Raw genomic sequence first — 24,506 nt, 5'->3', positions numbered from 1 at the left:
CATACACATCCATAATGTTTAGCAAAACTTTGAACACATCGATTCGGTACCATCGAAGCCTCATGCACAGTTAAGGCAGGTCAGACCTTACTCAGGAATTGCTAACTACAGTGCTCATTATGAGGTTTCAGGCTGCGTATGGTATCGCAGTGGATAATTTATGTATGCCCCTGCAATGCCATTGAAATGCACTGGCACGCCTGAGTTTCTCCGACCACCCCCTGTCATCACACCCAAATGGTACTTCCTGTCAATTTGCATACGCATGCATCAATATCTGATTTTGGGAAGTACAACCCTATATAAAAATATATTTGGAAATAAGTCTTCTCAATTGATAAATGAAAAGTTTCTTATACAGTATATTTTAATTTCTTTGTGATTTGTGTCATGCATGCTTTATTTTTATTTCTGATACTGCTATTTGTTTTGCATTTTTGTGTTTCTTATAATTTCTATTATATTTCTACTTTGAATAGTTAAATATTTTGGTTTGATTAAATCCCTTCTAAATTGTGATTTAAATATATTAGAAATATTGAAATTAATTAGCATTTAAAGGTTTAAAAAGCTATTTACATGCTAAAATTATTCTAGTAACATTGTGCTTCATATAGAAATTGTGTGATGACTTTATCTTAACATTTGAAGCAGAAATATTTATCTGCCGGGATATAAGTGGTTTTAATTGTGCAATAATTCTGTTGATTGGACACAATACAGTATTTTTCTCCCAATTGACATAATTTGTAGCAAAAACTTTCTTAAAACATTTGCAAGATAAACTACTGTGCCTAATTATGGGCAACACAAATAAGTAATTGACAGTATTAGTTACTGAGCTGTATTCTAAAGTCAATATACAGTATGACCTCCACTGTCAATGTTTATTGATAAAACTTAAGTAAAATCAATGAATATATCAATGTAAGTACTTCTTCTTCCACACCTCCTTCATATAATTGTGTTTATTTATTGTGAAGCCTTCTAAGATATATTTTTTTGAAGTGTAATTAACTGGTTTCTTTCACAGTTAAAATTTCTGAAACTTACTACAGTATATTTAATATAGATATTGTACAAGCTAATGTTTTATTGTAAAGGATGTTAAACTCAAGATTTGGGTTAAGTTTCTTTACTGTTTAACCTAAAATTAATACAGAAGTTTAACACATTCATCGAATGTGCTCATCAACCATGCTCAAGCCAGATTGAACACATTCTATATTCAATTAACGTTTTGCATGTCAAACGCATTATATTGGGGGCAACTTCTCAATTGGTTCACTTCTCTATTATTTTATGTGCTTGATGCATCTCCCTATCTACATCAAACATTTGTTAAATGGGCTTGAACCATCTTCAAGTTTTTCAAACTAACAAAAGTTTAATAATTCCAATGGGTTTTATAACTGTTGGGAAAATCTGATGAACTAATTTGAGAATCATTTTGAAACCTAAAGTAGCTCTATTTCTGTTCTTAAAATGGATTTATAAATTAAGTTAGGTGTATGAAAATATTGTTAGCAGATTTAGCAAAATGCTTATATAGATGTGTCTACATACACCCATCCTCATATCGTGCTGACTGAGGTCTGATATGAGTAGCATGCCATGCCTTGCACTACTCATTGTTAGGCTTAAGCCTTGACATTATACCAATTCCTTTGTGACAAAATTACCAATCCTAAGTACCTGGGTACAATATCAATTTATACCCTATGTGGCTGCGATGTGAATAAGATGTAGAGGAGCATCTACATCATACAATCATGTATCAATATTTAAATGCCTAAATAAACATATGTTTATTAAAACAGCTTGCTTATGAAGAAAAATATGCATATATTCACTCACTATTTATTTTATAGTATGCAAAAGATAAGAAGTAAGAGATCTATATACTCAGTTCCTAACTGTCTCTTTATAGTCTTTGTTTGAAAAATGACAGTTATTAGCTGATTGGTTGGTATTTTGGGGTCTATGTACTAAGCCTTGGAGGGAGTTAAAGGGGATGGAGATAAATTATCAGCTAGTCAGCTCCTAACTGTCATGTTACAGGCTGTGTTAGAAAATGACAGTTAGGAGCTGATTGCTTTGAACTTTATCTCCATCCACTTTATCTATCTCCAAGGCTTAGTACATAGACCCTTTAATCTTCTTCCACTTTATCTCTCTCCAAGGCTTAGTACATAAACCCAATGCTGAAAATAAATATTTATCAGATAGCCTAGATATTGATTAGTCTATTAGTCTCACTTAAATTGTAGCTTCTGAGTACAAGAAATAGGTAATTTTATATACCTTTACTTATTCTTGCATGAAAATATCATGGGCTAAATGTCATAGCCTGTGAGCCGGCATCACTTAGTTTAGCCTTTAACATCCTTGGTTTAGCTTTTAACATACCTGCTGCTTTAAAAATATGGGCATACTTGCATGTATTCCTCCAGCGGTGGCAGCTCGCAGGCTATTACATTTAACTTCATATGTCTGCTAATCTAGAGTTACGCATACTAGAACACCACTTATAGGGCAACTGAACAAATTGAAGGTGCTATCCACTCCTATTTCTTTTGATACAATGCCTTAGATTTAATTAGAGGTGAATAATTATTATGAAGAATACTATCCCTTTATCTGATCCCTTAATATGTGAGCACAATAGTGATTAGGATAACTACATTTTGTCTATTTCTTTACTTATTAAGAAATAATCAACTTTAGTCGCTCACAGTAACATGACTGAATAATAAATGAAGTCTCTAATCAGATAACTCAAAACAATATTTAATTCATCCCTCAAAATAATAAGAACTGTGGATTTTGCAGAAATATGAATACATCATGTAATCACCAGAAATAGAAACCTGTGTTATAAGGCTTTTACAGTACTTGTGTATCAAAGTTCAATCTGTAATATAATATAATATAATTACAGGCCTCAATTAGAGTTACCCCAACCCCTATTTTCTGCTCTGTGCCATTATTTTTAAAGTTAAATACTTATTACCTGTGTTTTATGATTATTATAATGTTCCTAAGCTACAGCACTGAAAGCTATTACTTCCAAATCTGCAAAACCATGGCCTCCTGTTCAACTGGTCCATATAGCCTGTACAATGTAATCAATGTGTGTTCAGTATTCAACAGACTACTTTCACATAGCTGGTCCCTCTGTCTTCACACACACATGGTAAGAAATATACTACTATAAATTGAGCCATTTTATAGGCACAGTATATTAATATATGTGCAGAAAATATGTTAAGGGATTGATTATTCTGTAATTGTCAGGATCTGTGGTTAAGAAGATCTTATTGTTTGCAGCTTCCAGCCTGGGGCATTGCATTAATTAAAGACTGTCTATGAGCAATGTCAGGTGCACGCTAATTCATTTTCCTGTTTGTGTACAGCACAGCTGCACCATTAAGGGAGGCTTGCTCTGATTATGGCCTGTTCCTGTTAAAACCCAGCCAGTCCTTCATTCCATGCTGGTGATAGAGTTTTTTCGTACTTCTGGTTTCCAGTATCCTGCTTGTCAGTCGAGATCAGAGTCTGTCTTGCTGTGTTCCGTGTGTGCCATTTGTATTCTGTCCATGTGTGTTGCTTGTACCATCTGAGCAGCACGGAGTGCTTACTACCTCCGAAGCGCCTGTCACCATCCAACGGGTTGTGTCAACCTGGCGGCGCTAGTTGCAGTTCTGCATTCCAGGTGCGCCATCTAGCACACCATCGCCAGTGTCATCCCGGCAACACTGATAGCAGCTCTATGTTCCAGCTGCACAATCTAGCACACCATCGCCAGTGTCATCCCAGTGGCACTGGTAGCAGCTCTGCTTTCCAGGTACGCAATCCAGCACACAGTCACCAGTGTCATCCCGACGACACTGGTAGCAACTCAGCATTCCTGGTGCTCTATTAAGCACACCATCGCCAGTGTCATCTCGGTAGCACTGGTAGCAGCCCCACGTTCTCTGTTGCATACCTCTCCTGAGTCTCATCAGCCCAAAGGCTGCAACGGTCATGGGGCCCCAGGTCACTATCAGCCCCAAGGCTGCTCCAACAGCCCAGAGGCTGCATCACACCATCAGTCCGTTGGCCATGACTATAACGGCCGCAATCAGCCACAAGGCTGCTCCAACAGCCCAATGGCTGCATCACACTTCTTGCCCTCAGCACAGCTAGTCAAAGCAAACTTGCCCCAAGGTGGCATCAACAGCCCAACGGCTGCAACCAAATCCTTAAGCCTTGGCCATGACTAGTACTATACATTCCAGCCCTCAAGGCTGTCATCTGTAACTCTACATAACCTTGGTGATTCCCTCCAGGAATTGTTACAGGAACATCCAAACTTGTGAATGGTCATCATATTACTGTGACTGTTGCTAGGCCTAGCACATTTTTGTTGTACTTTTCATGGTATATTAATTTGTCAGATTATTGCCAAATGTTTTTCCAGTGTGAGAGTGCTAGAAGGGAAAGTAATCACAATGATGAAATACTGTAGACCTGTGTGGACAGATATGCAGAATATCAGAGAATATATGTGTTTTAAATCCAATTTTCATGAAGTTTCCACAGATACCTACTGTATTCTCAAATCATGCCTTGTAGCCCTATTTGGCATGCTACAAACTTTGCGACTAAGCTGCATGATATGTCTCGACACATAATTTTTCTCAAAATATGTATCTTAGTTGCATTGCTGATGTAACAAATTTACAATGTATGGGTACCCTGGTCAGGGGCTGGCTGGCAACTTTCAGGCTGGGGGGAAACACAAGCAAGTGGCCCTGGTGTTGCTAACCCCATCTAGAGGTTGCATATAAATACAATAGCCCTCACAAGAAAAAAATAAAACACATTGTCCTCTACAGGAAAGACAAATCAAATGCAATGGCCCTCACAGGAAAAAAAAAATAAAACACATATTCATTGCCCATGCCTCCCTACAATAGTGTGTCCTGACCTGTCAGATTCACACAGCAAAATTACTAGCTGCTGCCACTTCAACTTGCAGGTGCTGGAGAGAGAAATAGAGAGAGGAGCTCCCAGTCTCCCCCTTGCCCTCAGCCACTGGCAGCACAGGCACACAGCAGCATCAGTGACTAAGTTACTGCAGATCACAATGCACAGTACTAATCCCTGGAGAGAGTTAAAGTGAATGAAGATAAAGTACCAAGCAATCAGCTCCTGTCACTTTTCAAGCACAGCCTGTAAAATGAAAGGAGTTGATTGGCTGGTACTTTATCTCGATTCACTTTATCTCTCTCTAAGGCTTATTACACAGATCCATGCACTGCATTACTGGGAATGCTGGCCCATGAACAGAGGCTTCTTTAGTCTCTGCTCACGTCAGAGACCAGCATTCCCAGGTACTGCAGCAAGTCGGTGGCAATCTACCGGTAGTTCATGATCAACATATTGGCCAGCCCTATAACACTGAAATTGTAATGGCCCATGGGGCAGATGGCACCCTGCCCCCCAGTCCAGCCCAGTACCAATTTCTTTGCAACAAGAACACTAATCTTAACTGCTAATACATTATAAGTGCCTTTCCATGCAGTTATAATGTGAATAAGATGCTAAATTTATGAAAAAGCACTAAGGTCTGGGAATTGCTAACCATGGAGGAGTGTCTAAATTGTGCCATGTACCTCACACCATATGGTGCAAAAGGATAGGTGAATAAGGACACATCTGTAAGACATCTGTAACCAGTTTCAGAGTTACAGCCTTGTGCCAATTATTAATATGATGTGCTTTGTATTTCAGGAAGGACATTTTCAAGACGTGAGCTTTGTGTCCTCTCTCTGGGTCAGGAAAGAAATGTACTGCACATGAGAATTGCCATTGGCTAAATGCTTAGGTGGTTTAGTGCAGTTCAAACTTGGTATAACATCTACTTTCAAGTGTGTAAATACCTTTGCTGAGCACATAAATATCATTACTAAATGTAAATATAATTAATAAGATCCCATTCTGTTCCATATTATTTATCTGCTGAATATTGTAAGAGATAACACTCTAATCAAACTCCCAATACAACAGCCTGAGGGATGGAGAATTATTATTATTATTACATTTTACTTATAGGGCGTCACAAGTGGACCACAGCGCCGTACATACAGTAAAGTGTACACAGAACATTACATTACAATACAGTAACCAAAATATAAACAGAACACAAATAACAATTAGCAACACAATTCTCCATACACAGTACAGCTCTGAAGGCGAAGGATGTCATAGAAGTGAAGAGAAGAAGGCTGTGAGACATTGGGGAGGAGGACCCTGCTCCTAGGACTTACAATCTAGGGGAGATGGACAGATGACATGAGGCGTGAGTGTGTAGAGGGGGACCTGTGTGCAGAAAGTAAGCATGGTAGAGATGGCTGAGGTGGGAGGGATAGCCACCTGGTAACATGGTTATGTGGTGGAAGGGTATGCTTTGATGAACCTGCGAATGAGCCTGTTGGTTGCAGCAGGCTCTCTTCTACAACTGAGGGATCCACATTAATGCACCATTGACACAGTTGGTTTGACCAAGCGGCCCAAGAAGGAGTGATAAGTATGACAAGTAACTGATATTAAGGGATTCCACAAACAATTTGTAAACACTCTGTAAACCTCCAAATTAGAGAGGCAAAAGCAATCCCACGCTATCATATCATTCTTCTACACAATTACCAAATTTTGAATGCACTAATTTGTAGATTTCAACATAATTAAGTATAGCAGTAAATTATTTGAACTGGGTATGTGGCAATCAATCATAAAAGCCAGGTAATAAATAATTTTCCTTGTACGGTAAAGGGTTAGATGTAAAGTGAAAATTGTATTGGGTGTTTTTAACATAACACTGCAAAATTTTATATAATCTAATATAAACTTTCAAACTGAGATGACAGCACAGTAGGGTGTTTTATGATTGCATTCTTGTCAGTAGCAATATTCTAGAATTTGCTGTAAAACATAATAATCTATGAATTCTACCATTCTGAACTCTTATTGTTGTTTGAAGATGATGCATCAAACTCATGAGTACTCATGGATATTTCCTACTCATCTGGAATTGACTTCTGCAATTATACCTTCATGTAGTGATATGTACTTATAAAACTGAACATTTAATTTATTATACAATCATCTGTTGACAGTTCACCACCACAAAAATATTTTAATATATGTGATCCACAAAAATGAAGGGTATTTTTTGTAAGCCTTGTCTCAGTCTCTGATTAAATAGTAATTAAGTTGCAATGAAAAATAAGTAACTTGATTACAATTAATATAATTGCACAAATTAGTTTGGATCTTCATTTTCAACATGTTGTGCTGAATTGAAATGACAATGATCCATTAATAGCCCATAAATAGAGCCACTGTACATATGACATCATTGAAAACAGAAAAGTAGAGGACAAAAAGTTTACAAAGTAAACTATGGTTCCAAAAAAAGCATGCTTTTGACAGTTACTATGAATATTTATTCACAACATTGCATATGAAATGAATGTAAAGATAGTCTTGGAAAAATGTTATTTAGAACTTCAGTTCATTTGAAAAGAAAATCTATGCATTTGTGTGCCTCATGTAGATGAAAACACTCAAGGGTAAGTATATACACAAGAATATTTCCATGCAATGCAGACACAAAATCATGTTAAATTTATAATGTAGTCTGTTATACTCACTTGAAAATTGTATGGAAAAACCAGACTTGCTGATGAAAAAATCACTATCAAATTGTAACGTCAAAGAGTTGAATGTGCTGTGAATGTCTTCAGGGAGAGAAGAACCACTCCACTCTTTTAGGAGAACATTGCTGTCTACAGGTCCATCCCATACCTTAAGGATATCATGTGAGATTTCAGTGTCAAAAACTATAAAGTGAAGGCTGCAAAAAAAGAACAGACAGTATATATAATGTTTAGCTCTAAATAATAAAATATTCATAGTTCTGTCACTTAAAATATAATATTGAGATGGAAAAGGAAAAGAAAACAAAAACAACACATGTCAGAGAAAGAAGTTTTTTTTTAATGTACGTAAAATATTTAGGTAAATTATCATTCCAGATACTTATTCACAATTGTTAAGCTGCCCACATGCTGATCAAAATAAGGTAGTGGCCAATCAGGTTTGATTAAGATATATTGAAAAATACAGTTATCCAAAGTCCACGATCTATATGTGTGTGAACAGTATTTGAGGTCCAAATATAATAAGATTAGATAATTAAATTCTTAGAAGGCACTTGGGTGGGCAACTTAACACTTTAAAAACATTGATTATTTTTGATTGTGGTAATTGAATTCTAATAGTAACCAAAGAAAAAATAGATGATTTAATAAAATCTCATAAAGTGATATATTTATAAATATATTTGATATAGTGTAGATAGATTTGAACACTGGTTTGATTGCCCTTCTCCATGCTATGGACAACCTATTTTATTGTACATCCATTTACATGAAATGTAATAACATGCATAATTACAAAATTCAGGCGCACTTAAACAGCAATTATGTACCAATGTGTGTGATCTCCATAACGTGTTCTAATCATTTTCAGTACTATATTCTTTAAAATACATTTGCAATGTACATTTAATCAGTAAAACTATATGTTGCACATATTACCTAATGGTTTTCCCAGGATCTGCTTCAAGAATCCATGTACAATGTACATTATTTTCATAGGGTGCTGGGTAACCTGGAGACAGAATGCGCCCTGATGCTACAGCATAAATTTGACCTCCGCATTCAGCTGCACAGAAAGCAGTGTAAAAACAAATCACCATTTGAAACATATAAATAATTTCTTATGGTTAATTAATATGTACAAAAAAAATACAATTATTGTTCTACTGCTGAACAGTTTTATGTATCCAGTAACCAAATTCATGATTGATCTGTACATCTGATGTGCAAAATTATTATACTTATAACTGGAATTGACTTGTATGTTTTGGACAAGTGAAAACATTACTGCAAAGCATGACTTAATAAGACAGTAGCCCCACACCTCTTATTCATTTTAACATATCCATTTATAATCCAAAATGCTGCTTGGTTTACCCCTATTTTTCTATCGTTTAATTCCTGGGAATTATAAGACAAGCAATTCGGCTTTTATTTTAAATATCAAAGTCCATTTACATGTCAAAATTATGCAATTAGGAACAACTTCAAGAATGCAAAATCCTCCTCCCATTTCCTAATTATTGCAATCTTGTTATGCTTCTGTACTGTAACTGTCACATTTAATTTGTATAGACTGTATAGTCTACCCTACTGTACTTCACTGGAGGCTTTCCAGTGTTCAATCTGGATTTCAACACAAAAGAAACTAAACAGGACAGCAATTAACATCAGTTTAATGCTGGGACATCTGCCATAGTTGGCATGGAATCGGTATGTAATGCCGCCGGATGTATTGCCGGCAAACTAAATGCTGATGCCAGAAGCCCGAACCATCAAGATCCCAACTGGAGCTGGTAAGTAACCTAACCCTCCCCTCTCCCCCCTAACCCTCTCATAGTGGGGCTAACCCTAACCTCCCCCCAGTGGTGCCTAACCATATCCACCCTACCCGCACCCTAAACCTAACCCTCCCAGGGGGTGCCTAACCCTAACCTCCCCCAGTGGTGCCTAACCCTAACTCCCCCTTCCCCTAGCCTAACCCTCCCTGGGGGGGTGCCTAACCCCCCAGGGGGGGCTAAAAATAACTCCCCCTCCAAGGCAGCCAGTTTCCCACTGATCTCCATTTGGGATGCCAGGCATCAGGATTTTGGCGTCTGACTAAAGATAGACCTCGGTATTTAGATGCCTATCTTTAGTACAGAGTCAGGCTTCCAGCATCAGGATTCTGACATCCGGTATTCTGGATGCCGGTAAATTAACTGTATCCCGTTGGCACCACAGGTCATTAATTGCATTCTGTGTTCCATTTATCAACTTTACTTATTAATCACAGCATATTTTGTTAAGTATCACAGTGATACTAATGAATATGTTGCCAGTGTTTAACGTAACTTACATGTCTAGTGAAATCCTGTGGTGCCCTCCTCATTGGCAGTGTCTTCTGCTAAGTTGCCGGTAGCCTACCTCTACCTGCGATGGGTCGATGACTAATGTGCATGCACAACTGTCTTGTGCACATGTGTATACTACTGGAACCCGGCTGGGAATAAGAAATGCCTAGAATCTATAAATGGCCTAAGCGGCGCAGGCACAAACAGGGGTAAGCTAAGCTTATTGCTGTTTGCTGAACACTGGATGGAGATCATATACAATTTTGTGAGTGTTAAAGGTGTTAAGGCTTGTGTTAAGGCTCGTTTTTAAATTGATCCCTATATGTAAAACAAATGAAGCAAGGTACAGAACAATTAGCATATATCTATTTTATTTTACCAGTGCATGTCGGTAGAGGTTTATTCCACACTCTACGATCTCCACTTAGACAGCTCAGTATGCTGCTTCCATGCATTGTATATCCAGGATTGCAACTATACATAATAGTTGTATCAGCAAAGTGACCTTCATCGCGAATCTTATAACCATAGTTTGGTATTCCTGGATCTTCGCATTTTATTAGGTCAAAGCCTAAAATCATAAAAAGCATCATATAATTAAACAGTCCTAGTTAACATTTTTGTACTTATTCTAGTTAAACTTAGTCTATTTTTTTGCATTCAGTTGTAAAACAAATAATAGTAAGATTGAAAAATAGACATTTGATAGAAATACATAGTTAAGGTTTAGTCTGCAAGTGCTTGAACACAAATAGTGGGAATATTATATTGATCTATTGATGATAGCATCCATCCTGAGGGATATTCATTGCTTACATCTTCACAGATGCCTAGGGAACAGGCAATTTTGAATTCTGCACAACCATTTTTCAGAAATAGCCAGTCAAAATAGCCATGGTAACAGAAAACTGTTTTTTGTTAATGTTTTTTGATCCACTAACATACTGTATATTTTGCAGCATGTTATTGATAACAGGAAATAGATTCCTAATTAGCTTAGAAAATTACTGAGAGGAAGAGAAGCTGCAGATGAGAGACTGGCTACAGTTTTTAGCTGAGGAGTGTCCTCAGACATATAATGTGTTTTCAATTTTGCATTGAACAATTACAGAGAGAAAGTGAAAAGCGGTTTAGTTGCCCACTAGACAAATAGAGCCTGATTCTGAGTTGTACAGAAGCTGTGTATTTGTAAAAGCAGCTGGAGGTATCTGTAATAGAAAGGCACCCACTGCATGCTTTTGCAGATACAGATCTGCACATGCGCAGTAGAGATCTTGCACATGTGCATATTGACATACAAATCGGAGATGTACATAAACCATCAGCTTTGTGTACAACTCTGAACTAGGCCCATAGTGAGGCAGTGACCTGAATAGGGTATAGGCATGTTTTAATTTTTTTTGTTCACTTACAATGTCAAGTAAAGCATCATTTATGTTAAAGGTTTGCTAGATGGAGACCCTGTAATTTACCAAACACCGTGCTGAAAGGCAATGCTGGAGCTAAGTAACAGGTAAAAGCATATGTCCAAGACTTCACCTAATTACATCACATCCTGAATAATGTAATAACCACACCAAGGCGTTAAGCAACAAACCAAACACAATCAAGATTGCCAAAGATAAGGAGAAAAGGGATGCTCGGCAAACATTTTGTAATATTTTCAATGAAAGTTGCATAATAAATGTTTTGTATTTATTTTTATATATCCCCATTACAGTATTACAAAGAGTCTGAATACTGTTTGTTTATGTACATACTGATGAAAATTGCAGTTCATGCTCAATAAATGCTGTGTACTTTATATTGAAATATAAGCACTGTGGCCTTGAGAAAATAAGTTGTTCTGGATAACTGAATAAGTGGAGTATGCTTTAAATTAAGAATTGATCTGTACAAGATTAAAAAGGTCAACATCTCAATTACACATTAAAGTGCACAGTCAACATTAACATTAGAAATGTATGATGTATTAATCTAAGCCCTTGGGGAATATGTTTACCTTATTTCTATTTCTTAAAAGCAAGTACTTTTATTTGGATCTCTGTATGCTTCATTTAAAGATTACTTTGCTTAAACCCCCAGAGAAAAGTGAGTTTTGTCAAGATAAACCCTTTTTTCTACAAAATTAACAAATGAACTCTAGGGGGTATATTTCCTAAATTGCAGGTTTTTAGAAGTGGAGATGTTGCCCATAGCAACCAATCAGATTCTATTAACATTTATCAGGCACCTTATAGAAGATAATAGCTAGAATCAAATTGGTTGATATGGGCAACATCTCGTCTTGGAATTATTCTAATAAAAAAAAATATCAGGGTTTAATTATTTGAAAATAGCCTGCACTCTGACAATCTATCCTTGATATCAGCTGTAAGCCCAAAATTATTTTGGTACAATTTTATTAAATTTGCCAGTTTTCTAATTGTTTTTTTATAATTTTAAAGTTGTTTTTAACTTTAAAGTTTATTTGTTAAATCAAATAATTTAATTTAATTTGCTATGTAATGAATTGGAAAGAATTATTAGTTTAATAATGATCAGACCAGGAATTAATCAGATAATTTCTACTATGCATTACTAGCCATTAAGTTGTGTTAAGAAGCATAAAGGTGAATCATAAAACATGTTTCCTGTGTCTAATAATATTATTGTACAAGGTAAAAGGAAAATCATCTGTGCTATACATTAAATATTGTTTGTCCTTATTTGCCAAATATAACACTAATTTTTTAAATTTAAATTAGTCTACAAATTCATGTTAGTCTAACAATTAGATTTCTAGTTGATTTCAATTAAGTGGTATATGTTCAACTATTACCCAGTATAAACGTATTTTTTTATAAATATTTCTCTCCACTTGGACTACACTAATTAGTATTGAATTTAATAAAAGTAGGGAACTATGAAAGAAGATGTGGCAGGATGTTATAACTATTACTTCTAGACCAAGATAAACTGTGTTTGCAACCCATAAAAAGTACTGTAAATACATACTGTAGGTAGTATATCATTAAATATTGTAGGCAAATTGGGTAGAAAAGCTACATCAACAAGATATACTTAACTATTTATTTACTAACAAAATGAAAATGTTAAGTTACCCAAAATAAAAGCAAATCTAAAGTATCAACCAGACTGCAAATGTACATTGCATATGTGATACCCCTGGTTACATAGCAGTCCTTGGATGTTGTAATTTAGAAGGCTGCCACTAGGTGATGCTGTTAAGTGCCAAAACAGAAGCAAGCCAGCAAGAGGAACAAGAGTTTGTGGTTGCACATGCACAGTTAAGACCAGGAGACTCCGAGAGGCAGAGTGCAGAGCAGGGTTAGGTGCCAGAGGTCTGCTGTAAGAGACAAGACACTTGGCAAAGCATTATCACTGAAGTGGTGAGGGTGACAGAAGCAGCCAAGGACCTGCTGATGGTGCATTGAGTAATTGCTGCAGTAGAGAGTGAAAACAGGAACTGTTGACAGTGTGTTAGCACTGGATGCTGCAGCTGAGATCTGTAGCAGCTGTGAATGAGTAAAGAGCTGTAGAAGGGAAACATGCTGACTGAGCTGCAGATATACTGATAATTGTTTAAGAGCCTGTAAGAACCATTAAAGAGTCTTAGAGAGATACTAAGAACTACTGACAGATACTGAGAATTCTTGAGAGATACTGAGATCTGCTAAATTATTGAAAGTATATTAAGAAGCATATGAACAGGGCTATGTAATTCTGTCTTTTGCAAGAGATTGAGTTTGTGCAGTGTGATATACATCTTGCTTGAGCTGATGCAACAGTGCATGAGTTTACCAATTTAAATTGTGTCAGCCATTTTGTGCACATTATAAGCTAATTAAAGAGCACTTTGGAGTTATTGATAATGGGAAGTGCTGAAGATAATTGCCATATTGAAAGTGGAACTGTGTTTATTGTACCTTATCATTGAAAGTCAAAAGTTATTTTTCCCGGGGATCACGAAGGAGCAACAATAGATGCTAAACCTGTGACTATTGCCTATTGTGGTTTACAAATACATGCATATTATAGGTCAGTGATCATCCAACAACAGAGAACTCCAACAAAAGAGCTTTTGTGTACATTACAGTTAATGTTGATCAGTTTTGAGGTTTTTGCTAATTCTGCTGAGTAATAATCCATGTTGCTATTACTGTATATTGCAAAGGTTATAGTGTTTTTAAATGTACAGTATAGTATATTGAGCCAATCAAGAAACTGCATTTTCCCTAGACATACTGTAGCCAAAGAGGTGCTGCAGCGGGTACGTTTAAAAAAAATCCCATTTCACTATCTACAAGAGTTTTTGCCCATTGCGTATTCACTATTGTATTGTAAACTACTGTTTTGAAATCTCTAAATCCCTTTTGTGAGGTAATCTCCTGTCATCTGTATGGTGATCCTTGTTTTCATCAGACAGTGACCATCCCTGAACCTATGTCCTCCTACGGCACCATCTCTGCCCCATGGCCCCTGCATCTGGTAAGCAGGAAATCTGGAATGGCATTCTGCAGTCAGTATTGCTGCATCAGTGGCACTGGGAGCATCTTCTGGCCACTTTGGACAGTGTAGAACTTCCTGGTGCTGATGGCTCTGCCCTCTTGGCGCATACAGTATGCCATCCTGGATATTTGTATGCCTAAATAGCAAGTGCCACTAATGACAAATGAACTGTTTTTTTGCCAGTAATTGAGTTGTGAAAAATGCACAAGCTGAAATGCTAATGTGTTTCTTATGTATTTCATTTTCTACTGCCTACAGTAGCTAATTTTATACTTTTGGGTCTTTCAGTGCATTGTGAAAAACACACCAGTTGAGATGACAAGCAATGTATTGTTTGATAATTTACATTGTTATTTGAACAGTTATATGGATTATTTAAACGCAGGTGATCAATGGAAAACCTAAAGTACACAAATCTTCTGGACTCACAATAGAGCAATGTATGCTCAAACATAGTAAAATAAATCATATTTATTTGACCCTACTGTAGAACAAACCATGAGTAATAAGTGCTGTATGTCGATTATTTCTTCCATGCTTCTATATTGCTTTGTGAAAGACCCAATTCTCCAGAGAGTTAAATAATTGGAATTTTTTTATTAGAATCTGAACTGATTTGCAAATTAATTACCCAAATTTCAGGATCATTCGAATCAATGCACCCATTTCTGGTCAGTGGGATAAATTCAAGACAGATTTCTAAAGAACATGTTAAATAGTTCAGGTACAGTCAGTGGCGGGCTGGGCTGGGGGGCAGAGTGCCATGTGCCCACTGGGCCGCAGCGCTGTACGGGCCGCGGGCAGTCTGTGTCTCTGTGACACAGGCTACACCGCACGTGTAGCACTGACCAGATGGAGTTCAGTCAGCGCTACACTGACTAACACACAGCCGCCAGCTCCAGAAGCTGTGTGTTTGTTTTGATCAGCAGCAAATGAGAGTCTGTCAGACTCTCATTAGATGCTGCTGCGCCCACTGCAGGAGCCGCTCCATCATCCGGCTCCTGCAGTGAGTAATGGGAGACACGTCATGACGTCATATGACGTCTCTCCCATAATGCAGAGCGGCCCGGGAGGACAGACGGAGGAGCAGATGGTGGCGGCGGGAGCGGGGATTCAGGTAGGTGTTTTTTTTATTATGTGTGTGTGTGTACTGTGGGAGGGGGGGACCACTACTGGGGGCACTACAAGGGGGGGGCTACTACTTGGGACACTAAAAGGGGGAGTACACTACTGGGGCACTACAAGGGTGAGAGCACTACTGGGGACTCTACAAGGGGGATTAATACTGGGGGCACAACAAGTTGGGGCTACTACTGGGGGCATTACAAGGAAGGGATTACTACTGGGGGCATTACAAGGGGGGCTACTACTGGGGGCACTACAAGGGGGAGAGCACTACTGGGGGAACTACAAGGGGGGACTGCTACTGGGGGAACTACAAGGGAGAGAGCACTACTGGGGGCACTACAAGGAGGGGACTACTACTGGTGGCACTAGAAGGGGGAGAGCACTACTGTGGGAACTACAAGGGGGGGCTGCTACTGGGGGAACTACAAGGGAGAGAGCACTACTGGGGAACTACAAGGGGGGGGCTACTACTGGGGGCACTACAAGGGGGAGAGCACTACTGGGGGCACTACTACTGGGGGCATTACAAAGGGGGGACTACTACTGAGGGCACTACAAGGGGGAGAGCACTACTGGGGGCACTACCAGGGTGAGATCACTACTGGGGGCACTACAAGGGGGGACTACTACTGGGGGCACTACAAGGGGGAGTTCACTACTGGGGGCACTGCAAGGGGGGACTACTACTGGGGGCACTACAAGGGGGTGACTACTACTGGGGGCACTACAAGTGGGGACTACTACTGGGGGCACTACAAGGGGGAGAGCACTACTGGGGGCACTACCAGGGTGAGATCACTACTGGGGGCACTACAAGGGGGGGACTACTACTGGGGCACTACAAGTGGAGGCGACTACTGGGGGCACTACAAGTGGGAGAGCACTACTGGGGGCACTACAAGGGGGGGACTACTACTGGGGGCATTACAAAGGGGGGACTACTACTGGGGGCACTACAAGGGGGAGAGCACTACTGGGGGCACTACCAGGGTAAGATCACTACTGGGGGCACTACAAGGGGGGGACTACTACTGGGGGCACTACAAGTGGAGGCTACTACTGGGGGCACAACAAGTGGGAGAGCACTACTGGGGGCACTACAAGGGGGGGACTACTACTGGGGGCATTACGAAGGGGGGACTACTACTGGGGGCACTACAAGGGGGAGAGCACTACTGGGGCACTACCAGGGCGAGATCACTACTTGGGGCACTACAAGGGGGGACTACTACTGGGGGCACTACAAGGGGGAGTTCACTACTGGGGGCACTACAAGGGGGGACTACTACTCTCGGCACTACAAGGGGGCGACTACTACTGGGGGCACTACAAGGGGGGGACTACTACTGGGGGCACTGCATAGGGGGTACCACTACTGAGGGCACTATATAAGAGGCTTACTACTGGGGGCACAAGGGGCACTGCACAGGGGGGACCACTACTGGTGGACACTATATAAGAATCTTACTACTGGGGGAACAAGGGGCACTGCACAGGGGGGACCACTACTGGGGGCACTGTATAAGGGGCACTGCATAGGAGGATCACTACTGGATGCCTGTATAAGGGGTCCTCTCCTGGGGCACAGGGAGCACTGCATATGGGCACCACTACAGGGGGCTGCCCCATATCTTTATTTTTGCTTTACATTAGTTCCATATGGACCTGCCTCCTCCCTGGAACACTTGAGGTAGGGGGTGCCTAAGCACGCACATGCTCCAGGCACCCTGGCTACACGCTACTCCTCTGCCAGGGCCACCTGCATGCATTTGCCCCCCAGGCTAAAAGTTGCCAGCCAGCCCCTGGGTAGAGTACCTGTGCAAAAAAACAAAAAGATGACAACTTGCAGACTAATTCAATTCAAATACCCACAGGACACAATCAAGTAATTTACTTTATGCTTTGCAGCTCAAAAGAATAAATATATTTTGTTATATCTTCTTATCATCATAATAATGATACCATAACACCCTGAGCAGTACAATAAAACTGTTCTCACTTTAAATCTTACATTAATGTACATTAGTAAATCTGACCTTGGAAAATTTATATATATACAGGTTTCCAGCAGTATAAATGTGTACTAGGAAGCAGTATAATGAAATCTGTATCTTTTAAAAGATTTAGAATGTGTATGCCCTTGAATACCCTCATTAACATGAAAAAATAAAATTACATGATATTATAAAGAAAGATGCAATATGTATTTAATGTCACTTCTAAGGTTAATCAAAGATTGCCATCAGTGCAGCCCAGCAGTGTTACACCATAGACCCAAACAACAACTTTCTCTACAAATTCTGCCTGCTGTTCAGAGGACAGTAAAAATAGGACCAGCTGTGAAGCTGCCTAGGGCTACATCTTCCTCATTCATGAGAGCAGCAGGAATCTCTGCAAGTCTGGTTTTAATTGAGAAGAATAAGTCTCAATGATACACTGATGGATTTCTAAAACCTCCTCTTGTCCTGCCAATGTGTATAAAAAGTGAATCCTACTTTTTAGTGTTTATGAACCTCTGCCTATAAAAAAGGTGCATTTTGAATGTAATACTTCCATCTCGGCACAATCATTATGATAGAAAGCTCTTACATTGATTACTCAAGAATAATTGTCATTTCTACATTAACAACTATTTCCTAGTGAAGTGAGATAACATACTGTAGATGGATAATACATTTTACATTTGTGAATATTAGTAATAACAAAAATAAGAAAGAATCAAGGCACAGCATGAATGGAAAGGTTTGTAAAGTTAGTTGGAAAAAGATATTGATATCATGTACATTTATTGGGCTACTCAGTATGTCAATCCTGTCTAAAAGGGATAAAGTCATGTCCACAAATAGAATTTGCACTAAAACACAAAATGTCCAAAGAACACAATAACCAACCAGCAATTTGGTGTATAAAGTGCAAGGTAGACTATTAGACAATGAAAGCAAATGTATTATTGGTTGCTGATTGTTTACCTATTTACACCTAAATATTTTTTATAAATGTGCTTTTCTGAGGACTGGCACTAACATTAGGTGCACCTAATTACCTGTATGTTTAAATATTAATCAAAAGTCTATGTAAAGCTACTTGTATTTTAGGTTTTTGTGGTCTTTAATTGTTGCACATTCATGTAATGATGAATGGGGCAAGTCCAAAATATGTGTAGAATTGATGAGTCATTCACACCATATTTCACTCAATATTTTGTCGTTTAACCCCTAACAACTTAGTAAAAAATAAAAAAGTTATTCCAACATTGTATTACATTATAACTGACAACATTGGTATAGACACTGTACTACCAATGTGCACCAGCATCCTCTTGGATCTATATACCGTTCTATCCATAACTATGAATTCACAGGGCAAATGCAGGAATTTTAGAGGGGAGAGGTTACAAAGTACTGATAGCAAAAGGTTGTTACCTACCTTGAAAAAGATGTAACAGGTGGTATGTGGAGGTATGACTAGACAGACTGCCTCCTGTCATAGGTCTCATTTTCCCTTGTTATATCTTTAATTGTTATCCTCATTGCTCTCACCATATCTCACTGACATTCTCAATCCACCCTCTCCTTCTTGACTGCCATCTTTATTACTCTCACTACTGTCTTATTGATATATTCACTGCCCCCTCTCCTGTCTGACTGCCACCCTCTACATTTTTTTGCCATTATCATTGCCCCTTACAGTATATGTCTTAATGGCATCCTCATTGCCCCTTTTCTATTTGACTTCTATCCACATCGCCTACTCTCCTCTTTGATTTTTATCCTCATTAGCCTCTGTCCCATGTAATTTATGCCCATTGTGACTCCTCTCCTGTCTGATTGGTATATCCTTTGATCCTACCCTACAATATCTTATTGTCTTCCTCATTGCCACAACTTCTAATTGAAAACAATCCTCATTGACTCCTGCCAGACTGATTCCTATCCCCAATGTCTCCTCTCCTTACTATTAACAATCCTCTTTCTCTCCTGACTCATTTCAATCTTCATTGATCCTGCTTCTGCTTTCCATCCATATTGCACCCTTTCCAGTCTGATTTGCTATTGCCAATGACCCTTCTCCTTTCTGACTATAAGCCTCCATGATCCTGAATGTTTGCCTTCTTCATTGCTACAGCATTTCTCCTGACTACTTACCATCCTTAATGCTTCATCTTCTGTTGCATTGTTACCCTCCCCTGCCTTTTTTTCAACCTCAATGCCATCTCTCCTGTGACCCCTCCCTGCCATCCTTAAGGCCCCATCTCTTGTCTGAATGCCATTATCATTGACCTGTCTCCTGTCTGTTTGCTATTCTTAATGCTAATTATCTTGTCTGACCGCCATCCTCATTGCCTCCTCTGTTTGATAACCATTCTCATTGACCCCTCTCCTGTCTAGTTGCCATCCTTAATTACTCACTTTACATCTGATTTCCATTGTTACTTGTTCTGCATGATTTCCATCCTTATTACCCAATCTCCTGACAGATCATCCCCCTCATTGCTTCATGTCCTGTAATTGCCATTCTTAATGATTTATTCCCAGTCTGACAGCAATCCTCATTAATCCCTCATTTGCCTGCTTTCCTTAATGCTCCATCTCCTGCTTGCCATCCCCAATGCTCTTCTCCTGTTCTTTTGTCAACCTCATTGCCCCCTCATGTTAGATTGCCATTCTAATTGTCCCCTCTCCTTTATGATTATGATGCTCATTGACCTCTTAAATTGCCATTCTCATTACCTCTTGTACCCCCTGATTGCCTTCCCCATTGCCTTGCTCTTGTCTGATTGGCATCCTCAATATTAACGCTCCTGATTGCAGCCCAGAAAACATTTTAAAGGCAGCCTCCTTTACTGAGTACTGTAACTCTCCTTTCTGATTGCCATACTCATTGTTCCCTCTCTTTTAAGCTTGTAATCCTCATTGACCTCACTCCTGTCTGATTACCATTCTCTATAAATCCTTTCCTGTCTGACTGTCATCCTCATTGTCCCATCTCCTGATTTATTGTCATCACCAATGCCCTCTCTTCTGTCTTGTTACCCTCTTCCCTGCCTGTGTCTCAGCAACAATATTTCACCTTAAATGCTTTCCCCTTTAAAGTATTTTTCTACTTAATTTACTTATTACCAGGGGGTTATTAAGATTTATTTATTTATTTTTTTTTGTAAATGAAAACACCTAAGTAAATGAGAGGGTTAAAAAGAAAAATACTTAGAAACTTAAATCACTCCGAATTACTGATTGATCATTGCTTTATAGATCTCTTACTCATTTACCTATTGTATTATGATTATAAAGACAAAAAAACAAACAATTCAGAAAATAATAAGAAATTCTTAAGATTACATTTTAATTCACATCAAAGTATTGCATGAGAAATCTAATAGCGTTGGAAGCCACCAGTGCACCATGGAGACAAGCGTTCCATCAGTTACACAGTATTTCTGAAGTTTTGTAACAGCCCTTATTAAAAAAGTAGAAACCTCATTAATTAAAATAGTACACCTGGCTGTGAAAAATTAGCTTTGTGGTTATATGTATACAGCCAAATTTAGCACAGAAGGAACTACTGGAAAAGTAACAAGTGTCTGTGCCTATTCTGTAATCATTAGTATGTTTCTGATTAGTCATTACATTTAAATTGAAGCAACGTTTTGACAAGCATACTGTATTCTAAAGACTGAGAACTTATATCTAAAACATTAAATGTGTTTTCTTAGAAACATTGTACATGTAAAATATTTTATAGATTTAGGAATTTGAAAACCAAACTGAATGCACATATATGAGCCATAAAGGTAAAATACATTTTGCAATGTTAACTTGACATTACCTTCCTGATCAATTATACCCCTTTCATACATTGTCTAAATACCCAGGATTTTACTGTTGCAGGTGCACCTACCCGGGTTTAGACTATGTGTGGAAGGGGCTCACCCATGTCAAAGTGATGGGTCTGTGACCCTGGTCTTTGCCAGTGTCTGGAACAAAGCCCCGGGAAATTCATTGGTTGATAGACCTGTGACTGAGACTCGGGAAATTCACAGGTTGATAGACCAGTGTATTTCCCAGGTCTTTAGTATGAAAGGGACATAACACACAGCTAAAGGTACTCCCACAAGTTTAGAACATTGTTGTAATGGAATCTGGTATAAAAGAGTCAAGACTGCACTCACCTGAGTTACTGTGACATCAGTGGCCCTGCCCCACTATATAATTCAGAATGCAGTATTTACACTGTGTACCAAGTCTAGCTATCTGTCACTCATTGTGTTAGTGAAGCATGGTGAACTCCTTTTGTAAGGTATAATCACTCCAGGTATTTCGTGTATGTTATGCAGCTCAGTCATACACAATTTTTGATATATTAATTTTACATAAGGTCTTTATCTGCTCTTTAACATTTCTTGTGGACAATACTGTTATTTTGCTTACAAGCTTCATAGAAAACTACAACAAATTATCATAACAATTAAAGAATTAGATCCTCTGTAACTTTTAATACAAAGTAGGGGGAAAAAAATAACCTATTTAACTATTGCTATTACTGTTGGCCACTGAGTGACTTTGTAACCTACCAATTGGTTGCAGCACACTTAAAAACTATAATACTTTTCACTACTCCAAATCCCAAGATACAACCTCTTTTGCTTTTTTTCTATCTGCCTCTGAACTATTCCTCTCCTCCTATGTGATAACCATCTCTCACTCCCACCTCCAAGATTCCACTAATGGAGCTCCATACCCCACTGGTCTGACTCTTTTCAAACCTTCAATCTAACTAACGCTCTCACAAAACCCATAACTTCACTGTAGCCTATCCTTCCTCCACCTGATATTACTTTTCTGGTTCTACCAACTATGATCCCTGTTCACTCTGATTTCCATTAACTCTTATTGTCTCAGGATTACTCTCTCTCTCTTCTGACTGTACAGTCCTGCAGAGTTTTGTGGAGCACTACAAATAAACAATGATGATTAAGTCATTGAGATTGAGGGAGAGATGTATCATTGTGGGTTGGCACATCTGTTGAGGTTACCCCATATGTATGATCAGGTATATGCAGCAGATACTGTCCTCTCTTTTTGTTCCTCAGAGAAGTCCTCATACTGTAGGTGTTTATATGGACTGCAGTCTGACAAAAAGTATCAAGCTCCATAAAAGCTAAGCTTTTCAGAGCTGTGTCAAGGCAGCTAACATCATATTTTAAAGTGTTAACCATTGTAGTCTATTGCCTATAATATAGCAAAAAAAATCTCTATTCTTGCACATGCACAGCCTGATGGAAATGCATGCACCTTACCTATGTTGGGTCCGTAATGATCAAGTATATATTTTGCTGGCCAGCTTTATATTAGAGAAAATGTGCTGGCAAGTTCTAGATATACATATAGTTGGAGGGGTTGGTTATAATAACCCGGCGGTGACCATCACAACGATCACAATACTGATAGCGGAATCCCAACAATCAAAATCTCAATGAATTTTAATGAGTATTCTAACCCTAACCCACCCCTCAAGCAGCCTAACCCTAACCATCCACTTTGGCAGTCTAACTTTAACCAGCCCCAATGCAGCCTAACCATAACCCTAGTGCCTAACCTTAATCCTAACCCTAAACCTAACCCTAATACTCACCATTGGGATTTATCTATATTTTGACCGTCTGGATTCTGCTGCCAGTATTGTGACCAATAGAATGGTCACCACCGGGATCCTTACTACATCCAGTGCAGACAGGTCAGCAGACCTGCCATGAAGATAGACTGAAACTGTCGCAACATTATCAATGATACATCTTACTCTGGGAAAGAAATGCTTCAGTGGCAATAGCTGCAGAAACACAATATGGGGCATTAATTTTACGGAATACAGCTGTAGGAATGTATAAAATATAATATAAGTATTAAAAAATAATGTATATACACTAAGCCAAGTATTTATTGCAATGTCCCTTTTTGCCTATTAGCATAGGACAACAACAATATTTTCAGTACGTTTCATTATCATATTTTTAAACCTGGAAAAATAATATATATTTTTTAAAAAGCTGCATACCTGTGTAGTAGAAACAGTGTAAAAATGATATGTTTATTGCATAAATACATGAACCAATGAATAGGAAAGTGCATGGCTAGTAACTCCAGCATACAGTTCTAACCGTTCAGTCAGTATTCTCTTTGTAGCCAATAGATATTGGCACAGCAGGATGGTCCATGGGGAACAAAAAAATCTTCACTAAGAAGATGCTTTACTTTCTCTTCATGCTGCTTTTCCAAACGTCTATATGAATGAATGAATTACAATTCTTATATACATTTGTATTGCACAGCATTGCAACAGACCCTGTGGATTTTTAAATGACTGTAGCAGTCCTGACAAACTCAAACAATACACTGTTATATTCAGCTTTTTAACTCTACCAGTTGCTTGAATCTTTCTAGTTCAAATATAGGAAACTACTGTTTCTTGAAGTAAAATTCTTATGTATTATAGCAGTTATAGTTTTCCAGGTCACCCAGTAGGTGTACAGGTGTAGTCATTACTCACTGACACATTTTGAAAGATCCACAGGTGGAGCTAATTATTTCCCTTGTGATTCTGTGAGGAGACCTGGAAAATGTGAACTGTTGGTAGCTCTCGAGGACCAAGTTTGGCCACCCCTGTATTATAGCTAGTAAAGTTGTAGTTGTTGCCATCGATCTTAGAAAAGACTTTTGGAAAGTACAGTACTTTTGAATTAACTAAAATATAAAACACTAACCTAATGTCTTCCCCAAACACAATAATTCTGGAAATAAAATAATTTTAAAAATGAGTACTCCTTTCT

The 24,506-nt window shown here is 38.6% G+C and overlaps 1 protein-coding gene across 1 annotated transcript in view; it reads right to left on the bottom strand.

Annotated features, from left to right (window-relative positions):
- CSMD1 (CUB and Sushi multiple domains 1) overlaps positions 1-24,506 on the bottom strand; it is a 1,974,400-nt gene that overhangs the window by 405,372 nt on the left and 1,544,522 nt on the right. Inside the window, exons 24-26 of the mRNA XM_088479751.1 lie at positions 10,422-10,613; positions 8,649-8,775; positions 7,701-7,903 (exon numbers count right to left, since the gene is read on the bottom strand). Of these exons, the coding sequence (XP_088335877.1) occupies positions 7,701-7,903; positions 8,649-8,775; positions 10,422-10,613 (522 nt within the window). The remainder of the gene's footprint in view (positions 1-7,700; positions 7,904-8,648; positions 8,776-10,421; positions 10,614-24,506) is intronic.

Source organism: Taudactylus pleione, unplaced genomic scaffold (genome assembly GCF_031769625.1).
Source record: "Taudactylus pleione unplaced genomic scaffold, aTauple2 ptg000244l, whole genome shotgun sequence".
Taxonomy (NCBI): domain Eukaryota; kingdom Metazoa; phylum Chordata; class Amphibia; order Anura; family Myobatrachidae; genus Taudactylus; species Taudactylus pleione.
The sequence above is the reverse complement of the archived record's forward strand: the minus strand, read 5'-3'. Positions and strand labels throughout refer to the sequence as shown.